This window comes from Natrix helvetica (assembly GCF_964273705.1).
Source record: "Natrix helvetica genome assembly, chromosome: 4".
NCBI classification, from domain to species: Eukaryota; Metazoa; Chordata; class Lepidosauria; order Squamata; family Natricidae; genus Natrix; species Natrix helvetica.
The window spans coordinates 171,356,294-171,380,178 of record NC_138550.1 but is presented as its reverse complement, the minus strand read 5'-3'; the positions used below and the strand labels follow the sequence as shown (position 1 = coordinate 171,380,178).

At 54.4% G+C, this 23,885-nt stretch overlaps 1 protein-coding gene across 4 annotated transcripts; it reads right to left on the bottom strand.

Moving 5' to 3' along the window:
• On the bottom strand, positions 1-22,791 carry KIFC2 (kinesin family member C2). Of its 4 annotated transcripts, none has more exons than XM_081950606.1 (19): positions 22,437-22,791; positions 19,235-19,325; positions 18,177-18,313; positions 17,407-17,662; positions 16,177-16,364; positions 15,527-15,580; positions 13,597-13,734; positions 12,715-12,912; positions 10,624-10,785; positions 9,473-9,620; positions 9,130-9,260; positions 8,050-8,161; positions 7,271-7,455; positions 6,069-6,173; positions 5,193-5,326; positions 3,574-3,697; positions 2,511-2,640; positions 1,836-2,065; positions 1-1,033 (listed from the first exon to the last, which is right to left on the bottom strand). In XM_081950606.1, exons 1-19 carry the CDS (start codon positions 22,575-22,577, stop codon positions 908-910), a joined length of 2,790 nt encoding a protein of 929 aa, XP_081806732.1. In that variant the 5' UTR covers positions 22,578-22,791; the 3' UTR covers positions 1-907. The 4 variants fall into 4 exon arrangements, with proteins under 4 accessions (XP_081806732.1, XP_081806733.1, XP_081806734.1 ...); XM_081950607.1 differs by having other exon boundaries at positions 10,624-10,776; XM_081950608.1 differs by having other exon boundaries at positions 17,407-17,626.
• Between the last annotated feature and the right edge of the window lie 1,094 nt (positions 22,792-23,885).

Below are 23,885 nucleotides of genomic sequence, written 5' to 3'. Positions count from 1 at the left end.
TGAGCTGACAATGCTGATTTATTGTCCTGAGCAACAGAAGAGGCTTCACCTGGGCAGGAACTGAGCCAGGAAAGGAAAGGGAAAAATATAAGGTCTCCTGCCACCCAGGCAGGGGGATGGACTAGAAGACCTCCAAGGTCCATTCTGGCTCTGGGACCTCTGCACCTCAAACATAACACAATCAGAGGGATCATTGATAAAAGTGGCCCCCTGCAAACCAGGGGGCATCGAGCAGGCAATTCCTGGCATCTGGGTGGGAAGTCTGGGCAGCTTCCTCTGCTAAAAAGGGGATCATGGTGGGTGTTTCCCTCCCCCAACGGGAGGGTGGGCTGTCCTGCACAGGGAAAAGGAATTGGAACTTCCACTTCTGTGCCAGAAATCCTCTTCCATGGTGGGATGGCACTCCAAATACCTGCCCTTTAACACTGGATGGGCCTAGGGGAGATGTGAAGAGGCGGGCGACCCCTTTGGGGAAGGGGACGGGCTCCATGTCCCATCTGGAGGGTGGGAAAGTAGGCCAGCTCTGAGTCCCATGAAGCTGGCTAGGAAAATATACCCCCCCCAACTCTTTTGGAACCTGGGAAGAGTGCTGGGAGAGGGGGCTTGGCCAATGAGGGTGGGAGCTCTTAGGAAGTGGGGGCCAAGCTAGCCACATGCAGGGGAGGGCTATCTCTCTCTGCCCTGGGGAGGGGAGCGGGTGGACCCCTTGAAGAGGAGAACCAGGGCAGAAAAAGGGGCAGAGCTGGAAGGCAAGGAGGGCACCAGATTTGAAGAGGGGGGGGACCTCTACTGGGAACCTAAAATATGCTTCTCCGGACTTGCTTGGCAGGGTCCATTTGTCCAGGCAGCCACCTGCCCAGTCCTTGCACTCCTTCCCCAAGGGAAGCCTGCCAGGGGGCCTGGGGTCTCAGACGTCGCGCTGCTCTGGGGCCTTGATGCGACGGGAGGCCGGGCCCAGCTCCACTTTGCAGACCCGCTGGGCAAACTTGAGAGAGCAAATGGATTCGCCCACGTTCTTCTCCAGGGGGGAAATCTGAGGAGTCAAAGGAAGCAGAGAGAGGAGAAAGGAGGAGCTGGAGGCTTTGGAGCCCCTCCCTCAATATATTTTCCACCAGGGAAACCCTTCCGTGCCCTGCCTGGCTTGAACGCTTGGTACCCAGGTGCTGAAGGGCAGTGCCCAACCCCAATGTGCCCCCCCCACCCAGGGGATCTCAAGGAGGGGGGAGAGAAAGAAAGATGCACCCAGAATCCAACTGGACCTGATGGACACTGGGAGGCCCAGTGAGCTCCGGCATCTGTCCTGGCAGCTGGCGCTGGAGTTTGAGAGCCCTGATCCCCCCCCCACTCCACCCCTCACCCATCCTCTGCCCTCTGCTCTGCAGGTCTTGCAGGCGGGGGCTGAGAAGGTGGCCCAAACTTTCTTGGTTTCTCTTTCTTTGAAAACATGTCGCTTCTCATGGGAGGAGCTTCCTCAGTTCTTGAACAACCGAAGGACTTCTGAAGAACAGAAGAAGCTTCTCGCGTGAGAAGCGACATGCTTTCGAAGGGAAAAAGAAAGCAAGCCCAGAGGCCTCCTTGGAGGGGAAGGCCGTTTAAGAAGCAGGTGGGAAACACCCAACCCAATGACCCAGGGATGTCTGTTGGCCTCTCGTGCCTGCCGACCTTACCCCCTTTTGCAATGGGGGCTGAGAGAGGGGGTCTCCCCGTGGAGCCTGAGGGATCTTGCAGCCCAAAGGCAGAGGTTCTCAGCTGGGGGGGCTGGAGGAGGGGCCCCTGCAGTCGTTGGTGGTGAAAGACCCCTCAGCCAAGGGTCTTGGGCCCAGCCCTCTCCTCACCTGCACCACCATGACCGTCTTGCTCCCCTTCCCCAGGGAGTCCTGCAGCAGGTAGGTCAGCCGGGAGTTGCGGAAGGGCACGTGGGCCTGCTTGGTCCGCAGGGCCTGGATGACCTCCCCGAGGGCCAGCAGGGACCGGTTGATGCTCTGGGCTTCCTTCAGGCGCTCCCCCTGCGCGCCGGACTTCCAGACCCGTTCGGAGCCAGCCAGGTCCACCAGGTTGAGCTTCCCTGGAAGGACGAGGCAGTTGAAGCTCCCTGGGACTGACGGAGAACTCCTGCCTCTCTCCAGGCCAAGGGGGCTCCGAGGGCATTTTGTGTCAGGGGTCGTTCGGCCTTTTCCCCACCCGATGGGGATGGAAGGAGAGGGCCGCCCAGAAGGGGGAGGAAGGCCGGAGGACGACAGGGTGCAAAGCAAGGCAGGGCGAAGGAGGTGCCCTATGCAGTGACCAGGAGGAGGACCAGGGATGCCAACTAAAGCAGGAGCCCAGCTCCTTCCCTGACCTGGCAGGGGCGGCGGGGGGAGATGCAGGGGGCTTCCCATCCCATCCTCTTGAGAACTCAAAGCCTTCAGCCGAAGGTATCTCAGGAGCCTCTCGAGATGCCCAGCGTAGCCCTTGCCCTTTCTGGTCTGGCTTTGCCGCCTCCCAGCTCAACGTCCTCCCTCCAGAGCTACCTGTGACCTTGGTGCCGCTGGCCAGCTCAGTGCCCGTGAGCGTGAGCGTGAGCAGAGCGTGTGAACGGGAGCTCTGCGCGTTCATGTGGGTGGAGAAGGTCCTCCGGTTCCGTTTCCCCATCTGGAGAATCTGACACAGGCACAGATGAACAAGAGTTGGGGGGGGGGCACGGTGGCCTAGAGGTGGAGCTCTCGCCTTACAACTGGGAGGCTGTGAGTTCGATCCTAGATAGAGGCAGATATTTCTCTCTCCCTCTGACACAATGAGAATATATCTGCCGAGCAAAACTCAGCACTGACAGGAAAAGGTATCCGGCCAGTAAATACTCAACTCCAGTCTCCACCCTGCGAGGTATTGTGGGGTCGTTAAACGAAGATGATGATGCAGATTAAAGGAGTTGGAAGGGACCCTGTAGGTCATCTAGCCCAACCCCCCAACCCCCTTTCCAAACCCCAGGGCAGAAATCTGGGTGCAGCGGAAGGGGAGGGCCTGCCACGCCTCTTAAGCGGAAGAGGAAATATCCAGGGCCGGATGGTCCGTTTGAAAGGCAAAATTTCACAAAATAAATCCATAATCAATGAAAGGGTCAGTGTGGACTTAAAGCAACTTCGGAGGTGGCTTACCATTGTCTCCTTGCCGGGGCTCAGAGAGGGAGGCTGGCTTAAGTCACCCAGGTGGTTTTGTGTCAGGCAGCGCTAGAACTCACAGTCCCCTGGTTTCTGGCTTGCTGCCTTAACCACTAGACCAGGGGGCTCCAAACTTGTCAACTTTAAGACTGGGGGACTTCAACTCCCAGAATTCCCCAGCCAGCTGTGCTGGTTGGGGAATTCTGGGAGTTGAAGTCCCCCAGTCTTAAAGTTGCCCAGTTGGAGACCCCTGCACTAGACCAAACTGGCTCACACCTGTTTTCTGGCAGAGGGGAGCTTTGGCATTGCCAAGGGAACGAGCAACCCCCTGCCACAACCCAGAACCTCACCTTCCCATGCCAGCTTCTGCTCCCCATCGGACTGGTAGTGCCCGTCTTAGCAAGCTGGCCCCCAAAACGAGATCCAGCCCACCTACCTTCTGAATCTCAGAGAAGTTCTGCACCTCCATACTGGTGAGGCCTGGGATGTGAAGCTGACCGCTCCCGTCGGGATGCATCTTGATGTCTAATTTCTCCTGTGGGTCCTTGGTCAAGAGGTCTCTGGACGGGAGAGAGAGAGCAGATAAGGGTCTTCCAATATTTGAGGGGCCGCCCCAAAGAAGAGGGGCTCAAACTATTCTCCAAAGCACCTGAGGGCAGGACAAGAAGCAATGGGTGGAAACTAATTGAGGAGAGAAGCAAGCTGGAATTGAGGAGGAATTTCCTGACAGTGACGACAATTAACCAGTGGAACAGCTTGCCACCAGAGGTTGCGAATGCTCCAACACTGGAAGTTTTTAAGAAGAGACTGGATAATCATTTGTCTGAAATGGTATTGTTTTTCATGCCTGAGCAGGGGGTTGGACTAGAAGACCTCCAAGGTCCCTTCCAACTCAGTTATTCTATTATCTCCACTGATAGGGAGAACAATTAATCAATGGAACTAAATGCTTCCCGGAGTTGAGGGTTAGGCATGAAAGCTCTCTGGATGACTTTGGGCCAATCACCAGGAGACTGGGAGTTCTAGTCCCGCCTTAGGCATGAAAGCTCTCTGGATGACTTTGGGCCAATCACTAGGAGACTGGGAGTTCTAGTCCCGCCTTAGGCATGAAAGCCCTCTGGGTGACTTTGGGCCAATCACTAGGAGACTGGGAGTTCTAGTCCCGCCTTAGTCATGAAAGCCTCTGGATGACTTTGGGCCAATCACCAGGGGACTGGGAGTTCTAGTCCCGCCTTAGTCATGAAAGCTCTCTGGATGACTTTGGGCCAATCACCAGGGGACTGGGAGTTCTAGTCCCGCCTTAGTCATGAAAGCCCTCTAGGTGACTTTGGGCCAATCACCAGGGGACTGGGAGTTCTAGTCCCGCCTTAGCCATGAAAGCCCTCTGGGTGACTTTGGGCCAATCACCAGGGGACTGGGAGTTCTAGTCCCGCCTTAGCCATGAAAGCCCTCTGGATGACTTTGGGCCAATCACCAGGGGACTGGGAGTTCTAGTCCCGCCTTAGGCATGAAAGCCCTCTGGGTGACTTTGGGCCAATCACTAGGAGACTGGGAGTTCTAGTCCCGCCTTAGTCATGAAAGCCTCTGGATGACTTTGGGCCAATCACCAGGGGACTGGGAGTTCTAGTCCCGCCTTAGTCATGAAAGCCCTCTGGATGACTTTGGGCCAATCACCAGGGGACTGGGAGTTCTAGTCCCGCCTTAGTCATGAAAGCCCTCTAGGTGACTTTGGGCCAATCACCAGGGGACTGGGAGTTCTAGTCCCGCCTTAGCCATGTAAGCCAGCTGGGTGACTCTGGGCCAGTCAGTCTCTCTCAACCCACCTCTCAGGATTGTTTTGGGGAAAAGAGGAGGAGGAAGGAATATTAGGAATATGTTCGCTGCCCTGAGTTACTCATAAAGTAATAAAGGTGGAATGAAAATAAACGCATAGTATCTTTCAGGCCCTGAACCTCTGTGGGGCATGGAAGGAAAATGAGGCCAATGAGGCTTTGGGTTACACTGAATCCCCCTTTGGAGGGGGGGAGGGAGGGATCGGGATCCACCTCTGCTCACCTGATCACTTCATTGTAGATCTCCACCATGGTGAGGTGGGCTGAGAACTGCCATGCCTGCGCCTGCTTGGCCTCCATCTCCTGGTAGAGAGCTCGTAGGGCCCGCTGGTTGATCCCCGGATTCCCCGGGACCCCCTGGAAGGGAAGGAGAATTTTGGAGCCTTTTCCTCCCAGGGAAGCAGGACCCCAGGGAGGGGGGGGCATTTTTCTTCTGCAACTCTCTTCCTGTCTCCAGACTCTCTTCTGCCTGGGCCATGAGGGACTCACGAGGTCCTTGGGGCTCTCTGAGCCTGGACGTTTTCCTGTAGACCTTTCATGACCAAACTAGGTAACGTCATCAGAGCTAGAAGAGGAGGGGGAGAGGGAGGAAGAAAAGGACTGGGGAGACTTTGGTGCTCTCTGAGCTTGGTGGTTTTCTTGCAGATGTTTCATGACCCAACCAGGGAACACCATCAGTGCTAGAAGGGAGGTGGGTTTGCAGAGAGGAGGAGGAGGAGGAGATGACGACGACTGTGGGGTCCTTGGTGTTCTTTGTGCTTGTTGGGTCATGAAATGTCTCCTGCAGATGTTTCATGACCCAACTAGGGAACATCAGCAGTGCTAGAAGGAGAGGGGTTTGCTCTCTGTTTATATACAACTGATAGCTCAAGCCTTGTGAATAATCAGAGAACAAACCCTCCTTCCTTCTAGCATTGATGATGTTCCCTAGTTGGGTCATAAAACGTCTGCAAGAAAACCTCCAGAGCTCCAAGGGCAGCCCCTTCCCCAGTTCAACCCAGAGCTACACATATTCTCTTTTCTTGGGGGCCCACTTTGCTGGCCCGGCCCAGATCCCCACAAAGGGGGGGGGGCTCCCTCACCCCAGAGAAGGCCTTACCTCCATGGTGTAAGTCTTCCCCGAGCCCGTCTGTCCGTAGGCGAAGATGCAAACATTGTAACCTTGCAGGCAAGACAGGACCACCGGCTCAATCTCCAGGAAGACCTGCCAAGGCACAGAGAGATTGGGGGGAGATTTGTCACCAAGCAACACCCTTCATTGCCCCCCCCTTTCCCTGCAGGCATGGCCGAGGGTAGGAGCTGCGGGGGAGGTGGCAGGTGGGGGCAGGTGAGCTCTGGATCCATCTGGGGGAGAAGAGAGATGGCTCAGGGCAAGACTTCATTCGCCCCCATGGAGGCTGAAGCAGCACTGACCGGATTGGGGGGAAGGGCATCCCCCCCCCCCTGACCTGCATCAGGACCCCACAAAGCCTCCTGCTCCCCCTAAAGCCTCTCATCCACCCAGCCCCCCCCCCCAACACAGGGAGAGTGAGAGTTGTGCCCTGCTCTCCTTAATGGGGAAAGTGTTTTTTATATATTGTTTTATTTAATATTAATATTGTTTTACTTAGTTTCCTAGCACAATTATGTTGATTGCTAGTTTAGTATCCTATGACTCTCTACTAAGTGTTGTATCTTGGTGCAGAGACATTCTGCCCCAAAGACAAATTCCTTGTGTGTCCGATCACACTTGGCCAATAAAGTTTTCTCTTCCCCCTCCTCTCTTTTCTCTATTCTTCTCTTCTCTCTTCTCCTCCTCTCTTATCTACTTTTCCGCTCCTCTCTTTTCCTGTCTTTTCTATTCTTCTCCTCTCCTCTCCTCTCCTCTCTTCTCCTCTTCTCTATTCTCTTCTCTATTCTCCTCTTTTCTCTTCTCTTCTCTATTCTTCTCTTACGTATTCTTTCCTTCCCTTCCCTTCCCTCCCCTTCCATTCTATTCCATTCTCTTCTTCATTATTCTCTTCTCTATTCTCTTCTCTATTCTTCTTTACTCTTTTCTGCCCTCCCCTTCCATTCCATTCAATTCTCTTCTTCATTATTCTCTCCTCTCCTCTCTTCAGGCTTCTGGAGTTCCCCGAGGGGGCTCTCTCGTACAAGGCAGGGGATGATGGGACCTCATTCCACTTACATTATTCCCAGAGTTTGCACAGCGATGAGCTGCTTCACCCCCCACCATCCCATGCCTTCAGTTCTGCTTCCTGGGGGGCTGGGTGGGTGAGGGGGGGCCCTGAGTGGAGACCCTGGGGAAGGGGAGGGGCTCACCTCCTCCTGAGAGGCGTAGGGCAGGAAGACCTTGTCCAGCTTGAAGTGGTGCTCCTTCCCCTTGTAGCTGGCGGTCACAGAGCCATCCTCGGCCGGGCCGGCTTCCACTCTGGGGCCCCCGGGAGCCCCCTGCTGCTGCTCCTCCTCGGTCAGCGGCTTCAGGCGACACAGGACACGGATGTTGCCTGAGGGAGGGAGGGAGGGAGGGAGGGCAGGGTCCATTCAGTCGTAAGTATGAGTCAGGATGAGGATGATGCCAGGGCCATAAGGGTCAAAACCGATCATGCGTCAATTTTTTTCCATGCCGTTGTATCTTTGAAATGGTCACTAAATGAACTGTTATAAGTGGAGGATTACCTGTCTTTTTAATTGATTTAATTTATATCCCACCGTTATTGCGAAGGAGATTCGCCCCTGCTGCTCCCCAGGCCTTTCCCGACTGTTCCCAGCTCACGTCGCTCTGCCCACATCACGGCTGCTGCTTCCTGCCCCTTTCAGGACTTTGACAGTTCCCAAAGGAGAGGGTATCTGACCCCCCCTTTTGAGAGAGGCATTGGGAGGTGGGGGACACGGACAGCCACAGGAAGATAGAAGGAAGCCCCCCAGAGATCCAGGGTCTGGGTTGGGATCGCTGCCTTAGAAATAGTGCCAGCAGCAATGGGCAAGGGAGGGAGGGGCATTCCATCTGCCACCGAAGAAATCAAGCCATGTAAAGCCCCCCCCCCACTCTGCTGCTCCCTTCCTTCCCCCCACCCCCTCCCGCATGCCCAGGGACCCACCTTTCAGCTCCAGCAGCTGGTCGTGGTATTTCTTGCGAAGCTGCACCTCCCGAAGGTATCGCTCCTGCAGGCACTGGCTGCTCTGCGCTACTTCCCTGATCACGGAGAACATCTGGAGGGGAGGGGGAAGAGTGAGGGGGGAGGAAAGCCCCCCTAGAAGCCCCCAATTGGGAGGGGGAGAGTACCCCTTCAAAAAGAATAACAGAATAATAGACCTGGAGGTCATCTAGTCCAACCGCTCCTCAAACAGGAGATTCCATACCATTTCAGACAAGTGACTTTCCAATCTCTTCTTTAAAACCTCCAGTGATGGCTCACCCACAACTTTCTGGTGGCAGGCTGTTCCACTGGTTAATTGTCCTCACTGTCAGAAAGTTTCTCCTTAATTCCAGGCTGCTCTTCTCTCTGTAGCTTGACCCACTCTTTTGTGTGGATGCGCCTCAAATATTGGAATCATGGAACTGCTCTCCTGTCCCCCCTGGTCCTTCTCTTCCCTAGACCAGCCATGCCCAGTTCCTGCAACCGTTCTTCATAGGTTTCATCCTCCAGTCCCCTCATCCTCTTGGTTGCTCTTCTCTGCACTCTTTCTAAAGTCTCAGCATACTTTTTGTATCATGGCGATTTCTTTTACATTTCATCTTTCTTTTTTGTACATTTTAAAAAATTAATGTCTCTCCTCTTGGGTGTTTAAGCGCTGAAGGAGTATTTGGTGTCCTGCAAGTCTCACCCCAACTTGTTTATATGGGTTCAGGGGTGTCAATTGTGTGGATTTTGGCTCCCCGGTGGGTTTTTGACACCCACCCATTGCTTGGATTTTATCTCTCTGGTCCTCTCCATCTTCTTTTCCTCTTTTTTACCCTGCCACTCTCTCCTTCCTCTTTCCCTTCTCCACCACGATCTGTTTTTCCATTCCGACAAGCCCAGTGCAGCAGCTGCCCCCACCCTGCAGAAAACATGGGGTTACACACACCCACACCCACACCCACACCCTGGCCATGACACCAGGGCAGTCCTCCTCAACCTTGGCATCCTGAAGGTGTGTGGACTTCAACTCCCAGAGTTCCCCTGGCTGAGCCTCACCTGCATCTTGGCTTCCTCCACGGCAGCTTTGTAACAGTGGGCAAAACTCCCCATTTCCCCCCGGATGTTCCGGAAGTCCAACTGCAGCCCTTGGAGGAGGGGGCGGAGGGTGTGCAGATGCTGCTTCATTCCTGGTGGGGGGACGGGACACCAAAATGGAGTATGGGGAGAGGAGGAGAAGGCAAGTCTGTAGTGGCTCCAAAGAGCAAATTGCTCTCCGCAAACAGGGATCCTCTCCAGGTGCTCCCAGGAGCTCTCCCTTCCCTGGGGGTGGGGGTGGGTGGGGAATCTCCCTCTCCCTGTAGTCTGATATCTGCCCCCCTCTCCCCCCCCCACCCAATACCTGCCAGCTGCTTGCGCAAGGGCTGGGCACGCTCCTCGGCCTCCCGGGAAGCCTCCTGCACAGCCACCTCCTTCTGCTCCTCCAGCTGCCAGATCTCGTGCAGCAGCTCCCGACGGAGCCCCGAGACCTCCTTCTCGTAGGCAGAGATCTGTCAGGGGGGAAGGGGCCCTTCAGGAGGGGAAGGGGCCACTGCCAGGGGCCAAGCAGGCAAGTCCCGCTTTTAAGAAGGCTGCTGAAATCCCCCCTACGCCAGGTTCTTCCTTTCAAAAGTGGGGGCTCCAACTTTGAAGACTTTAAGGCTTCTGGGTTTCAACTCCCAGAATTCCCCAGCCAAACAGACTTCAAGTTGCCAAGCTTGGATAACTCTGTTCTAAAACGCCCCCTCCCCAAGCGAAAATCTGAGATCCCACACTAAAGTTATCTTTAGTAAACTGCCCAAGGCATCCCTGCGTTAATCTGTCCCTCCCAACGTCTCTGCCACTGAATTTTCAGAGCTGGCTGACTGCCAGGATACCGTGTGGCCGTTCTGCACCCCTCCAGAAGGCAAGGAGATTGGCCGATTGGGACTGGGGGGGATGGGGGGGGCAGAAGAAGAACTGGGAATGAACCTGGAGGCCATCTGGTCCACCCCCCACCCTTGCTCAGGGCAATACAGGCAGTCCTTGCCTTATGACGTCACTTGAGCCTAAAAATTCTGCAGCTGAAGTGAGACCATGGTTAAGTGAGTTTTGCCCCATTTTAGAATCTTAACCGTTGTTAAGTGAATCGCTGCAGATATTAAATTATTAATAACAGTTGTTAAGTGGAGGTCACAAAAGGGGATCAAGAGACCCCAGGACACTGCAAAAGTCATAAGTACAAGCCAGTTGCAAAGTCTCCAAATGCTGCGACGGTCGTAGGTGTGAAAAATGGCCGTCAGTCCCCTTTCTCAGTGCTGTTGTAACGTTGAACGCCCATTAAAGGAAAGGTTGTTAAGTCGAGGACTACCTGCGGTGACTCCAAAGCCCCCCCGGGAATGGGCTGCCCCCCTTCTGTTTAAGCCCCTCCAGGGAAGGAGAAGCTGCCACCTGCTCTTCCACTGAGGGAGGGGTCTGCAGGTGTTCAGGCCATCCCTCGAAGGGGCCGAGCATCGCCCAGGGTCCCCAGCGTACCTTCTGCTGGAGGGCAGCCGCCGTCCCCTCCGAGCTCTGCAGCTGCTCTGCCAGCTGTTGGCACCGCTGCACCTGGGAGGACAGCTGTTGCATCAGGGCCCTGTTCTGTGCCTCCGCCTCGGCCAAAGCCTCCAGCGCCTGCGAAGAACCCGCCTGCATCCCCTTGGCCAGGCCGGGGGGGAGGGGGGAGAAGGTCAGCACAGAGCATAAGTAGAGGTTTAATGGCCCTCGGACCCCCTCAGCCTCTGAGCCCCTCCCCTGGCCTCCCACCCGCTCAGCATGTCAGAATGGGGGCTCCAGGCTTCCCCATTGGTGGGTCCCTGCCTTGTTATTATCTTTCTCATTTTCCCTATTATCTATTCCTTTAGCATCAGGTGGGGATCCCTTCGTTTGCATGCTATGATTTATGATGATGGTATTTTATGATTACGATCCTGGCTTATCACTTGTCACTTGTATGTATACACCGAGAGATTATGCGCCAGGGATAAATTCCTTCTGGGTCCAAGTACATTTGGCCCATAAAGGATATTCTGTGGTGTGCTACTCCATATTTTCTATTCTATTCTATTCTATTCTATTCTATTCTATTCTATTCTATTCTATTCTATTCTATTCTATTCTATTTCCTCTACTCTATTCTACTCTACTCTACTCCATATTTTCTATTCAGTTCAATTCAATTCCTATTCCTATTTCTATTCCACTCTACTCTCCTCCGTTATTTTTCAGTGGGGGGGGGGCTTTCCACTCCCACCTAGTCTGTTTTTGAGGATTCCCTGGTGCTCCCCCCCCCCCCCCCCGAAACCAGCTCTGAGCCTGCTCAGCTTTCCTGTGATCAATCAGGGGGTCATTTATTTATTTAAAAACTGATTCAGCCACCCAACTCACTCATAAAGACTCTGGACAGCTTACAGCAATAAAACCCAAACCCAAAATCCAATAACAACAACACCCCAGCCCACCCCGGCAACAATCACACCGATCCCTTGATGGATTAACCTCTGATTTCTTAGCCACTGCAAATACAGAAGTCTGAATAACAGTTGGAAGGGACCTTGGAGGTCTTCTAGTCCAGCCCCCTGCTCAAGCAGGAGAATCTATACCATTTTAGACAAGTGACAGTCTAGAGTCTCTTCTTGAAAACCTCCAGTGATGGAGCACACAGGGCTTCTGGTGGCAAGCAGTTCCACTGGCTAATTGTCCTCACTGTCAGGAATTTTTTCCTTATTTCTAGGTTGCTTCTCTCCTTGATTAGTTTCCATCTGTTGCTTCTACTCCTGCTTTCTGGTCCTTTGGAGAATAGCTTGACTTCCTCTTCTTTGTGGCAGCCCCTCAAATATTGGATGACTGTTATCTTGTCCCCGCTAGTCCTTCTCTTCCCATGATGCACATTTTGGCTCTGAGAACAAGGAAACATACCCCTAACCCTAACCTTAGCTTTAATTTCCAGGCAGAGTGGGATTTTCCTCTGCAATACGTCAATGAGGACTCAGTTCTCCCAAGGCTGTCGGAGGCTGAAGAGCTAAGATCTCCCAGGCTAGGCAATGGCCCCACAGCCAGTCCTCCACCCCAGGCCAACACCCTACTGCAATGGGTCTAGGACAACTCACATTGGCCGACTCGCTGTGGGAGAACTCATTGCAGGAGGAGAGCTGGATGAATATCGGAGAAATGAAATGGAATAGAATCCTTAAAGGAAGGATGCAAAAGGAGGGACCGAATGAAATGGGAATGAGAAAAATTAAAATAGTCTCTTAATTGTTTCAAATAAATTGAGCTGTCCCACCACGATCTGGCTGTGGCAAGTTGGCCACGACACGATGCCCCATTCTGTGCTGCAACCGGCCCCCTCCAACGTCTTTCCACGCAGAGGAGGGGGTTCATATCTATGGCCATGAAAGAGCCCCGGCAGGGGTGAAAACCAGCAGGTTCTGGAGAACCTTCTGGTAGCGGAAATTTTGAGTAGTTCGGAGAACCGGCAAATGCCACCTGTGACTTGTCCCAGAGTGGGGAGGGAATGGGGATTTTGCAGTATCCTTCCCCTGCCACGCCCACCCAGCCACGCTCACATAATTTCATCTCACTCACCTGGACCTCAGGAGGGGGACTCTTCTGACTCTGCAGAGGGAGCTGGAGCCCACACAGCTGCTCGTCCAGCTGCCGCACCTCTTCCTCCCTGCGCCACTGCAGCTGGTCCATGCGCCCCTCCAGGCACATCAGTTCGCCCACCTTCTGCTGCAGGCTGGCATCCAGCTGCAGCACTTTGTGGCGGAGAGCCTCGTTTTCCTGCAAGGGGCACCAAGATTGTTTTCTTTAGCATGAGGCGAAAATGTGAGACAGAAGACCACAAGGAGCAAGGATTAACTGGCGCCTGCATGCAGAATTTGGGGGTGGGGGGCAGATACCAAGACACAATGACCTCCAAACACAGAGGAGTTTCCAGTCCTTTTTAACTCCAGTGCCCATTTTCCTGGCCAAGTCAGCTCATTGTTTTAAGAGCCGTGGTGGCCCAGTGGCTAGAATGCAGTACTGCAGGCTGAGTCTGTCCACTGCCAGCAGTTCGATCCTGACTGGCTCCAGGTGGACTCAGCCTCCCATCCTTCCGAGGTGGGTCAAATGAGGAGCCAGAGTGTTGGGGGCAAGAGGGGTAAAGCACTGTGAAGCGGTATATAAGTCTAAGGGCTAGGGCTATTGTTTTATCTGCCAGCAGGGCAGAGCGTGTCTGTTACTCTTCACATGCTCGGAGACTTGTGCTATGGCCACGTTGCCCTTGTAACTCACTGTGGCAAAACTGGGCGTTTCTGCTCTTGCAGAAGACAATTTTCGATGGAGCTGACCTTCCCTTCCCCCAGCCCCGCTTAAGCCCACTTGGAGGGAGGAAAGCCACTCGTAATGGGATATGGGCCCCCCAGGCTGGAATTGGGGTCCTGGGCTGGCCCTTAGAGGGCGGGGGGCAGGGCAGGGGCTCACCGTGGCCATCAGAGCAGAGGGCTGGGCAGAGATGGCAGCCGCCTGCTGCAGGAGCCCCTGGGAGAGCTGGAGACTCTGCTTGAGACTCTCGTTTTCCATGGTCAGGTTGTGGATCCGCTTCTCAGAGTCCGTCACACCCTGGGGGCCAAAGAGGAGTTCAGTCAATCCATCCGAAGAGAGTTGGAAGGGAACCTGGAGGTCTTCTAGTCCAGCCCCCTGCTCAGTCAGGAGACCCTATGCCATTTCAACCAGAATAGAGCTGGAAGGGACCTTGGAGGTCTTCTAGTCCAGCCCCCTGCTCAAGCAGAAGACCCTATGCCATTTCAATCAGAATAGAGCTGGAAGGGACCTTGGAGGTCTTCTAGTCCAGCCCCCTGCTCAAGCAGAAGACCCTATGCCATTTCAATCAGAATAGAGCTGGAAGGGACCTTGGAGGTCTTCGAGTCCAGCCCCCTGCTCAAGCAGGAGACCCTATGCTATTTCAATCAGAATAGTGCTGGAAGGGACCCTGGAGGTCTTCTAGTCCAGCCCCCTGCTCAATCAGGAGACCCTATGCCATTTCAATCAGAATAGAGCTGGAAGGGACCTTGGAGGTCTTCTAGTCCAACCCTTGCTCAAGCAGAAGACCCTATGCCATTTCAATCAGAATAGAACTGGAAGGGACCTTGGAGGTCTTCTAGTCCAGCCCCCTGCTCAAGCAGGAGACCCTATGCTATTTCAATCAGAATAGTGCTGGAAGGGACCCTGGAGGTCTTCTAATCTAACCCCCTGCTCAAGCAAGAGACCCTATGCCATTTCAATCAGAATAGAGCTGGAAGGGACCTTGGAGGTCTTCTAGTCCAGCCCCCTGCTCAAGCAGGAGACCCTATGCTATTTCAATCAGAATAGTGCTGGAAGGGACCCTGGAGGTCTTCTAGTCCAGCCCCCTGCTCAATCAGGAGACCCTATGCCATTTCAATCAGAATAGAGCTGGAAGGGACCTTGGAGGTCTTCTAGTCCAACCCTTGCTCAAGCAGAAGACCCTATGCCATTTCAATCAGAATAGAACTGGAAGGGACCTTGGAGGTCTTCTAGTCCAGCCCCCTGCTCAAGCAGAAGACCCTATGCTATTTCAATCAGAATAGTGCTGGAAGGGACCCTGGAGGTCTTCTAATCTAACCCCCTGCTCAAGCAAGAGACCCTGTGCCATTTCAATCAGAATAGAGCTGGAAGGGACCCTGGAGGTCTTCTAGTCCAGCCCCCTGCTCAATCAGGAGACCCTATGCCATTTCAATCAGAATAGAGCTGGAAGGGACCTTGGAGGTCTTCTAGTCCAACCCTTGCTCAAGCAGAAGACCCTATGCCATTTCAATCAGAATAGAACTGGAAGGGACCTTGGAGGTCTTCTAGTCCAGCCCCCTGCTCAAGCAGGAGATCCTATGCTATTTCAATCAGAATAGAGCTGGAAGGGACCTTGGAGGTCTTCTAGTCCAGCCCCCTGCTCAAGCAGGAGACCCTATGCCATTTCAATCAGAATAGAACTGGAAGGGACCTTGGAGGTCTTCTAGTCCAGCCCCCTGCTCAAGCAGGAGACCCTATGCCATTTCAATCAGAATAGAGCTGGAAGGGACCTTGGAGGTCTTCTAGTCCAACCCCCTGCTCAAGCAAGAGCCCCTCGACCATTCCAGACAATCTCTTCTTCAAAACCTCCAGCGATGGAGCCCCTCTGGTGGCCAGCTGTTCCACGGGCCGACTGTCCTCCCTGCTAGGAAGTTTCTCTCTCATTCCAGGCTGCTTCTCTCCCTCATCCATGAGTTCCCTTCCTGCGTCTCAACCTGTTCTTCTTGGGGGAGAAACCCCACAACTCCTTCCCTGCTGGGACCCTCCCCAGCCCTCCTGGCCCTGTTTCCCTTTGGCCCCCCTGCAAGGAGCAAGGGGCCGCCTTCCTCACCCGCTGCTCCTGTTCCTCCTCCTGCGCTTGGATCTGCTCCTTCAGGCCTTGGATCTGCCAGGAAAGAAGGACCCCCGCCGGTCACCCCCCATTCAAGGGCCCCCAATTCTCTGGGGGCCTGGTTTACCCCCCCCCCCAGCCCCCTCTTCTCCATGGAGATGACAACCCATTCAGACATCTTCCCCAACAGATGGGATGATGGAAGTCAGTTCATTTAGTGACCGTTGGGAGTTACAAGGGCATTGAAAAACGTGTGACCGTTTTACACACTTACGACCATTGCACCATCCCCCTGGTCACAAGATCAAAATTCAGCCGCCTGGCAACTGGCATGGACTTATGGCGGTTGCAGCCTCCCCTTAGTCATGTGATCAAAATGCAGGCGCTTGGTCATTGGCTCATACTTATGACATCATCCCCTCTGACAAGCAAAAGTCAATGGGGAAGCCTGATTCACTTAACAACCAGGTGACTAATTTAACAACTGCATCATCATCAGAAATGTTGGGCTCAACTGTGGTCATAAGAGCCGGAAGGGACCCTAGAGGTCTCCTAGTCCACCCCCTTACTCAAACTCCATAGCTAAGGCTGGGCTGGGGGGGGGGCAGACTCTGCTCCAGCAGCCGGGGTGGGGGGAGGGCTTGTCTCACCTGGTGGCGGAGGCTCCTGGCCAGCTGCTGCTTCTCCCTCTCTTGCTCTTCCACCCGCTGCTGGAGACCCACCACCTCCTCGGCCAGGTGGCTCCGCTCTCCCTGGAGGGTGCTGAGGGACTCCACCAGCTGCTGCAGACCCCTGGGGGCCACGGGGCAGAGCAGCCCAGGGCATGGCGGCTTTGAGCCTGGATGGAGGAGAAGGGTAGCAGGGGAGACCCAGGAAGGAGAGGGGGCTGAGCTGACCCCGGGACGCTGAACTGCCCAGGGTGGAGCATGCAATGTCCCCCACTAAGGGCCACAGGGCTCCTGTCCACCCATCTCCCCCCTCCCCAACATCTGAAGGAAGGCCAGCCCCTCCTGAGGGCACTTCAGAAAAACAGAATAAGAGAATAACAGAGTTGGAAGGGGTCTTGGAGGTCTTCTAGTCCAACCCCCTAAACGAGGGGTCCCCAACCTTCGCAACTTTAAGACACGTGGGCTTCAACTCCCAGAATTCCTCAGTTAGCCATGTTGGAGAATTCTGGGAGCTGAAGTCCCCAAGTCTTACAAAGGTCGGGGACCCCTGCCCTACACCGTTTCAGACAAATGCCCATCCAGCCTCTTCTTGAAAACCTTCAGTGTGGGAGCAGCCACAACGTCTGGTGGCAAGCCGTTCCATGGGTTTATTGTTCTCCTTAGTTCGAGGTTGCTTCTCTCCTGGATTAGTTTCCATCTGTTGAATGTCTGTGGAGATTCTCAGTCATCCTGGCTGTGGTTGTCCCTAAAGTGCCTTTTTTTTTTTTCAAGAGGCAACTGGACTTTTTGGATTCTCTTTGAAGACATTTCGTGCCTTCACTGCTTCTTGTTCTACCCTCAGGTGCCTTGGAGAATAGTTTGACTCCCTCTTCTTTGTGGCAACCCCTGAGATATTGGAACAATGCTATCATGTCTCCCCTGGTCCTTCTTTCTCTTAAGCTAAACATACCCAGTTCCTGCAACCGTTCTTCATATGTTTTAGTCTCCAGTCCCCTAATCATCTTTGTTGCTCTTCTCTGCACTCTTTCCAGAGTCTCCACATCTTTTCTACATCGTGGCGACCAGAACTGAATGCCGTATTCCAAGTGTGGCCTTACCAAGGCCTTATGAAGTGGTATTAACCCTTCACGTGATCTTGATTCTATCCCTCTGTGGATGCAGCCTAGAACCGTGTTGGCTTTTTGAATGAATCGTCCCCAAAGGGTTCCCCACCTGCTTGGACCTTCTCCAGGAGGCCCTGCTGCTCCAGGATGATGGCTTCCAGGCTCTGGATGACGCTGAGCTTGTCCTTCACCCGCTGCTGGTAGGCCCTCTTCAGCCCCCGCATCTGCCGGCGCCAACGGCCCTCCTGCCAGTGGAGGCGCGAACGATACTCGCCGGCCTTCTCCTGCAGCTGCTGCAGCTGGGAGTAGCGCTCTAGGAAGGAGAAGAGCTGCAGCATCATTTGCACCAGGGGCGACTCTGGGGGCTGCGTGGGGGGGGGAGAGAAGGGGGTCCCGCGGGGAGAGGGCCCCAGAGCGGGTGGGAAGAGGGGAGAGCAAGGTTAGCCACAGGGTGGGCAGCGCCAGTTCCCCCCAGTCTCCCAGAGGGCTTTCAAGGCAGGACTAGAATTCCCGGTCCCCTGGTGATTGTCCAAAGTCACCCAGCTGGCTTTGGTGTCTAAGGCGGGACTAGAATTCCCAGTCTCCAAAGGACTAGAATCCCTGCTTCTGCACCAAGATTGTATGAATGTGGCAAAAAGGAGGGAAAGGAGGCCCCAGCTCTTGTGGGGCCCCCACCCACCATTGCCTCAGGTTGTGGCTCTCAGGTGAGAGGTCCCCCTCCCCAGGACAGGCCCCTCTCCTTCCCTCCCTGTAAGACTGGCCCCCACAAGGACCCCTCCCCTTCAGCAAGGAGGAAGCATGGCTGGACTGGGAGGGGAGTTTAGCTGGGAGGTCCCCCAACTCAGGCCCCCCAACGCCAGGAGAACGGGGGGGGGCAACCTTTCCACACAGCATCTCCCTCTCGGCAAGGGCTGCTTCCCGCTTGAGGGCCAGGAACTCCGTCAGTGGGGTGGGGGCTTCCTCCGAGCCCAGGTCGTCCTCCTCGGAGGGGCTGCCTCGGTCGCTCTCGGAGCTGCCTGCCAAGGCCAAGCAGGCCGGTGAGGTTGAGCTGCCGCCCCTTGCCGAAAGCCCTGCCCCCCCCCCCATGCCCCAGGTGCTCTCTCCCACCTCCACGCAGCAGCCGAATTTGCCGGACTTAGCTTGGCAGAGACACTGAGAATGTAACTCAGGGTTCAAATGGGGGGGGGGTCTTGGAGCTTGGTGGTTTTCCTGCAGAACTTTTGTGACCCAAACTAGGGACCCTCGTTATTTACAATGCAATACAATAGCAGAGTTGGAAGGGACCTTGGAGGTCTTCTAGTCCAACCCCCTGCCTAGGCAGGAAACCCTATACCGTTCCAGACAGATGGCTATCCAACATCTTCTTAAAGACTTCCAGTGTTGGGGCATTCACAACTTCTGGAGGCAACTTCTGTTCCACTGATTAATTGTTCTAATTTAATTAAAAGGAAGTGAGGTTTGCAGGGAGGAGGAGGAGGGGAGGAGGAAGAAGAGAACTGTGGAGTTCTTTGTGTATTCTGAGTTTGGTGGTTTTGTTGCAGGCATTTCATGACCCAACTAGGAAACATCATCAGTGCTAGAAGGGAGGAGGAGGAGGAGGAGGATTGTGGGGTCCTTCACTCTGTGCACTCTGAGTTTGGTGGTTTTCTTGTAGACATTTCATAACCCAGCTAGGTAACATCTTCAGTGCAACATCATCAGCACTGATGTTCTCACTTATTTGGTCTGCAAGAAAACCGCCAAGCTCGGAGAACACGAAGGGCCCCTCGTGGGACTGAACTGCAAGCACAAAGAAAGGAGACCCCCCCTCACTTTGCTTCCAGCGAGAGGCTTCCTAGACAATCTGCTGCTGGGGACAGGGGGAAGAGGGGGTAACGGCCCCCCGGGTGCTGAGCCTGCCGCAGTGTGGTGGGAGGCAGAAGAGGAGAGAAACCTACTGTCCACATCGGTCAGCTGCAACCATCGGTGGTTCGGTGAGGGGGTCTTGGTGGTGTCCTCTGGCAGCTCCTCCGAGAAAGCTCTGCGGCCCTGGGGAGGAAGAAACGGGTCAGCCCCCTGGGAGGGTCACTGGGAATCCCCCCCCCTTGAGTTCCTGCTTTAGATTAGAATAGAATAGAATAACAGAGTTGGAAGGGACCTTGGAGGTCTCCTAGTCCAGCCCCACTGCTCAAGCAGAAGACCCTACCATTTCAGACAAGTGACTGTCTCTTCTTAAAAACATCAAGTGACGAAGCACCCACAACTTCTGGTGGCAAGCAGTTCCACTGGCTAATTTTAGTGGGTGGACAGTCAGCCGCACTGGCACCACATGATCCGGTGTGGCACATTGGTACCAGGCACTTGGCTTGGTTCATTGTAACTCTGGCCAGGCTATTTGGCACTCCGGGGGGAGGGGTCCAAAAGGGCCAACCCCCACCCCCACCCCAAGAATCTGAGCTCTCTGCCATGGCTCCCTGTTTGCTCTCCATCACACAAAGCCTCGCCCAGAGGCACACAGGTGTGACCTCCCTTGGGGGGGCTGCCCTGAGATAACCCCTCTCCCAGCTGAGTGGTCCCTGGATTGGCAAGGTGCTGTGGCTGTGTTTCCATGGCGGCAGGTGTCATGGAAACCATATCACTGAGGGTGGGGCACTTTCTCTACATCCTGCCCACTTGCAATGCAAATCTATATAGGCTGATGCACCTGTTAGAAGACAGGTGTTTAGGTCTGTGTGTGTGTGTGTGTGTGTGTGTGTGTGTGTGTGATAGATAGAGAGAAAGACACCTGGAGCAGAGCAAGCTGGCTGGGGAATTCTGGGGATTGAAGTCCGCCAGGCTTAAAGTTGCCCAGTTGGAGACCCTGCCTGGTCTAAGAAGACGAAAATCAAGAACCCGGGGGTATCATCTCAAAGGGACAGGAGGAAAAAGTTCAAAAGCCACGTTAGAAAGGATGATTTCACAGCCAGGAAGGAAACTTGGACTCCGCAGTGGGTCAGTCATCAGTCACCGAGTTTAAACATGCTGGGGGATAAAACCCAGCTCCATCATTCGACAAAAATTATACATTTAAAAGATAAAGCAAAGCAATTGAATATAATAATGACGATAAGGACAATAGAACAGAATAGAATAGAAAATATGGAGTAGAGTAGAGTAGTATAGAATAGAATAGAATGGAATGGAATAAGAACAACAATATTAATTAAATAATCAGACACCCCCCCCCCACTATCCTAGGTCTTTGGGGAGGGCCCGATAAGCAAAGAAAAATGCCAAATCCAGCCTGAACCTCTGGCTAATTGTGCGACAAATCAATTGAAAAATAAAAATAGAAACATTAATAATTTAAAAGACATAAACAAGCAAATAAAAAAGAAAACGAAACCAAATAAAGGAAACACTCGTTTCCTGCTGCCAGTTTTCTATGCTTCTAGTTTTGTGCCCTCGGTGCCAGCCTGGCCCATGAAGAGGCACCAGTCCTCGGAAGGAATCCATCCAAAGACACCGCTGGAAAAACTGGATTTGGGGGAGGCAGGCAGCACTGTGATAGAGGGGTGGGGGGCACAGCTACTCCTCGTCTCTTCCCACAGCCCCTCAAACCATCCATCTGCTCTACTTTGTACGTGCGTTTCACGCCCGCAATGTAATCCCACCCACGTTGTTGGTTGGCAACCGACACCGGGCATTTTTTGGAAACATTGCATTGCACAGAGAGAGGGAGAGAAAGAGGGGGGGGGGGGAGAGAGAGAACTGAACTGCAATTGTCTGGGTCGCACCTCTTGCATGGCTCCACAGCCTTATCGCCTTTAACCAGGCATGCTGGGTGAACACGGCCTCAGGTATTTGGGGAGGGGGCTGCAACCCGCAGAGGAAGCATCACCTGCCTTTTCTACAGCAGAGAAATACGCTGGGCCAACTTTAGGAACTCTGCCAGGGAATTTGAACAACTTTTCCTGCTGTCCTGAGGGGTGGGGTGTTACTTTTTAAATTCCTTTTTATGGTTTTTTAAATTGTTTGTAAGCTGCCCAGAGGCGGCCATGTCAATCTTTTAACTAAATACAGGTAGCCCCCAAATTATGACCTCAATTGAGCTCAGAATTTCTGCTGCTAAGCGAAACATTTGTTAAGTGAGTTTTGCCCCATTTTACAACCTTTCTTGCCACAGTCGTTGAGTGAATCCAGTTTCCCTGTGGACTTTGCTGGTCAGAAGGTCGCAAACGGAGATCACGTGACCCCCCGGGGCACTGCGACCGTCATAAATACGAGCCAGTTGCCACGTGTCTGAATTTTGATCACGTGACCCTGGGGAAGCTGCAACGGTCGTAAGAGTGAAGAACAGTCGTAAGTTGCTTTTTCCAGGGCCGTTGTAACTTTGAATGGTCACTAAATGAGCTGCTGTAGGTCGAGGACCACCAGTAGCTGCCAGGATGACAAAAATATGGTTCTCCTCTCTTAAGTTTATTTCATAAATTCGATCCTTAACCCTGATTGCAGTTTTTCAGGAGGACCTCAAAAAAGCCGCTTACAAAGGTTGAAAGGCTGAAATAGCAAATTAAATTCAAACCACCTTTTAAGGGCCAGAAAAGAGGAAGGAGGCGGGAATTCTCCAGACCCACTTTAAGGACTGACAGCTATCAATCACCCAGGGTCCAGGTATCCTGCCCGGTTACCCTAGAGGGGCTTCTTCCAACAAGAAAGGAGGTGGGTGGGTGGGCTGTAGCCGTACAACCCCTCCCTATCTATTTTTGGGGATGCGTTTGAATAAGGGGAGCGCTTACGGGCAGCCCGTCTGGGCTTCATTTTTAATTTTAATTTAATTTAATTTAAGCGATGCAGCCCCCTCCCCAAAAGCGAATTCCGCTGCAAAGGATGCTGGCACTCCCCGGCCTCCCTAGCCGCCACCCCCCCCCCCAGGCCCTTCCAGCTGCGGCGCGGGTGGGAAACGCCCCCCAAAGGGGGCGAGGATGCTGCAGCCCCGCGCTCCTCCCGACCCTTCCAAGAGGGCAAGGGGGGTCCAGCCGCTCCACGCCCGGGGCTGCGGGTCTAAGGTCCGCGGGGCGACCCCCCACCCCCGGGTGGGGCCGTGGCTAAAAGAGGGGCGGGTGGCAGCGCATCCGGAAGAGCCCCGCAGCCCCCTCCCCACCCCTGGCGCCCACTTACCCGGGCGGGAGGGGCGAGGGGCAGCGCCTGGGGGAGCCTCCGCAGCCGCCGCCGCCCCCGGGCCGCCCCCGCCGCCCCCGCATCGCCCTTCTTGAAGAGCGCGTAGAAGACCAGCACCAGCAGCGAGTAGAAGGCGTACATGGGCCCCGAGGGCGCCGTGACGCAGCACCGGCAGCGGCAGGAGAAGCGACGGCGGCGGCGGTGCCCGGGCTGCCAGCGGAGATGCGCAGCCGGGATGCCGGAGAGGCGGAGGAGGCGCTGCGGGCAGGTGGACTCGCGCAGCCCCGCCCGCTTCGCCAGCCGCGACCCCCGCCCAGAGCCCCCGCCCGCCCCGCTTCCCCGAGGGGGTCTCCGCCCGTGGGCTGCCTTGGGACCCCCGCCTCTCCCTGGGCGCCGTCCGCGTCTCTCTCGAGGAGTGAAGGGGGGTGTCTGCGCGTGCCTGTCCTTGTGCCACCCTGGGATTGTGGGTCTGGGTCTCTAGGTCCGAGACTGCGGGCGGGTCTCTGTGTCCTTCTCTCTTTCTGTGTCCGTGGGGGGGGGTGCGTCTCTCTCCTGGGGGTTTCTCTCTGTTTTTGACTCGGGTGTGTGTGTGTGTGTGTGTTGTGTGTGTGTGTGTTGTGTGTGTTTTTATAGGTCTGTGTCTCTCTGTATCTGGGCTTGTGTGCCTGTGTATGTCTGTCTTTCTGTGTGTCCCTTTGTGTGTGTATGGCGTGTGGGGGTGTTTGTGTATCTCCTGTGTATTTTTGACTCATGTAGCTGTGTGTTGTGTCTGTGTTTTTGTGTGTCTCTGTACCTTGGTTTGTGTGTCTGTTCGTCTTTCTGTGTGTCCGTTTATGTGTGTCTGTCTTTCTGTGGTGTGTATTTTCGACTCACCTGTGTGTGTGTGGTCTGTGTTTGTTTGTGTGTGTGTGTGTGTGCGCGTGCTTTTCCTGGACTGGTTTTCCCCCTGGGCAGGAGCAACAGCAGCAGCTGAACGTCCAATAAATGGATCAAAAAGCAATTAGAACCCACAACCTCCCAGCTAAACCCCAACGCCCTCCCCACACGCAAGGCTCATCGGCCTCCAGGAAGGACACAGGCCTTGCGGGGGCCCATGGGACACGGCCGGACAGACACGCACACACGCAATTCAGGAGCTCAGCCACCCAACTAAGCCTCCCCTTTGGAGTGTCCTTCCCTTCCCTGCCCAAAAGCCCTAGACTCCGGACCAGGTCCCCAAACTTGGCCATTTTAAGACTTGTGGACTTCAACTCCCAGAATTCTCCAGCCATCTAGCAGAGCTGAAGTCCACAAGTCTTAAAGTGGCCAAGTTTGAAGACCTCTGCTAGATGGCTGGAGAATTCTGGGAGTTGAAGTCCACTAGTCTTAAAGTGACCAAGTTTGAAGACCTCTGCTAGATGGCTGGAGAATTCTGGGAGTTGAAGTCCACAAGTCTTAAAGTGGCCAAGT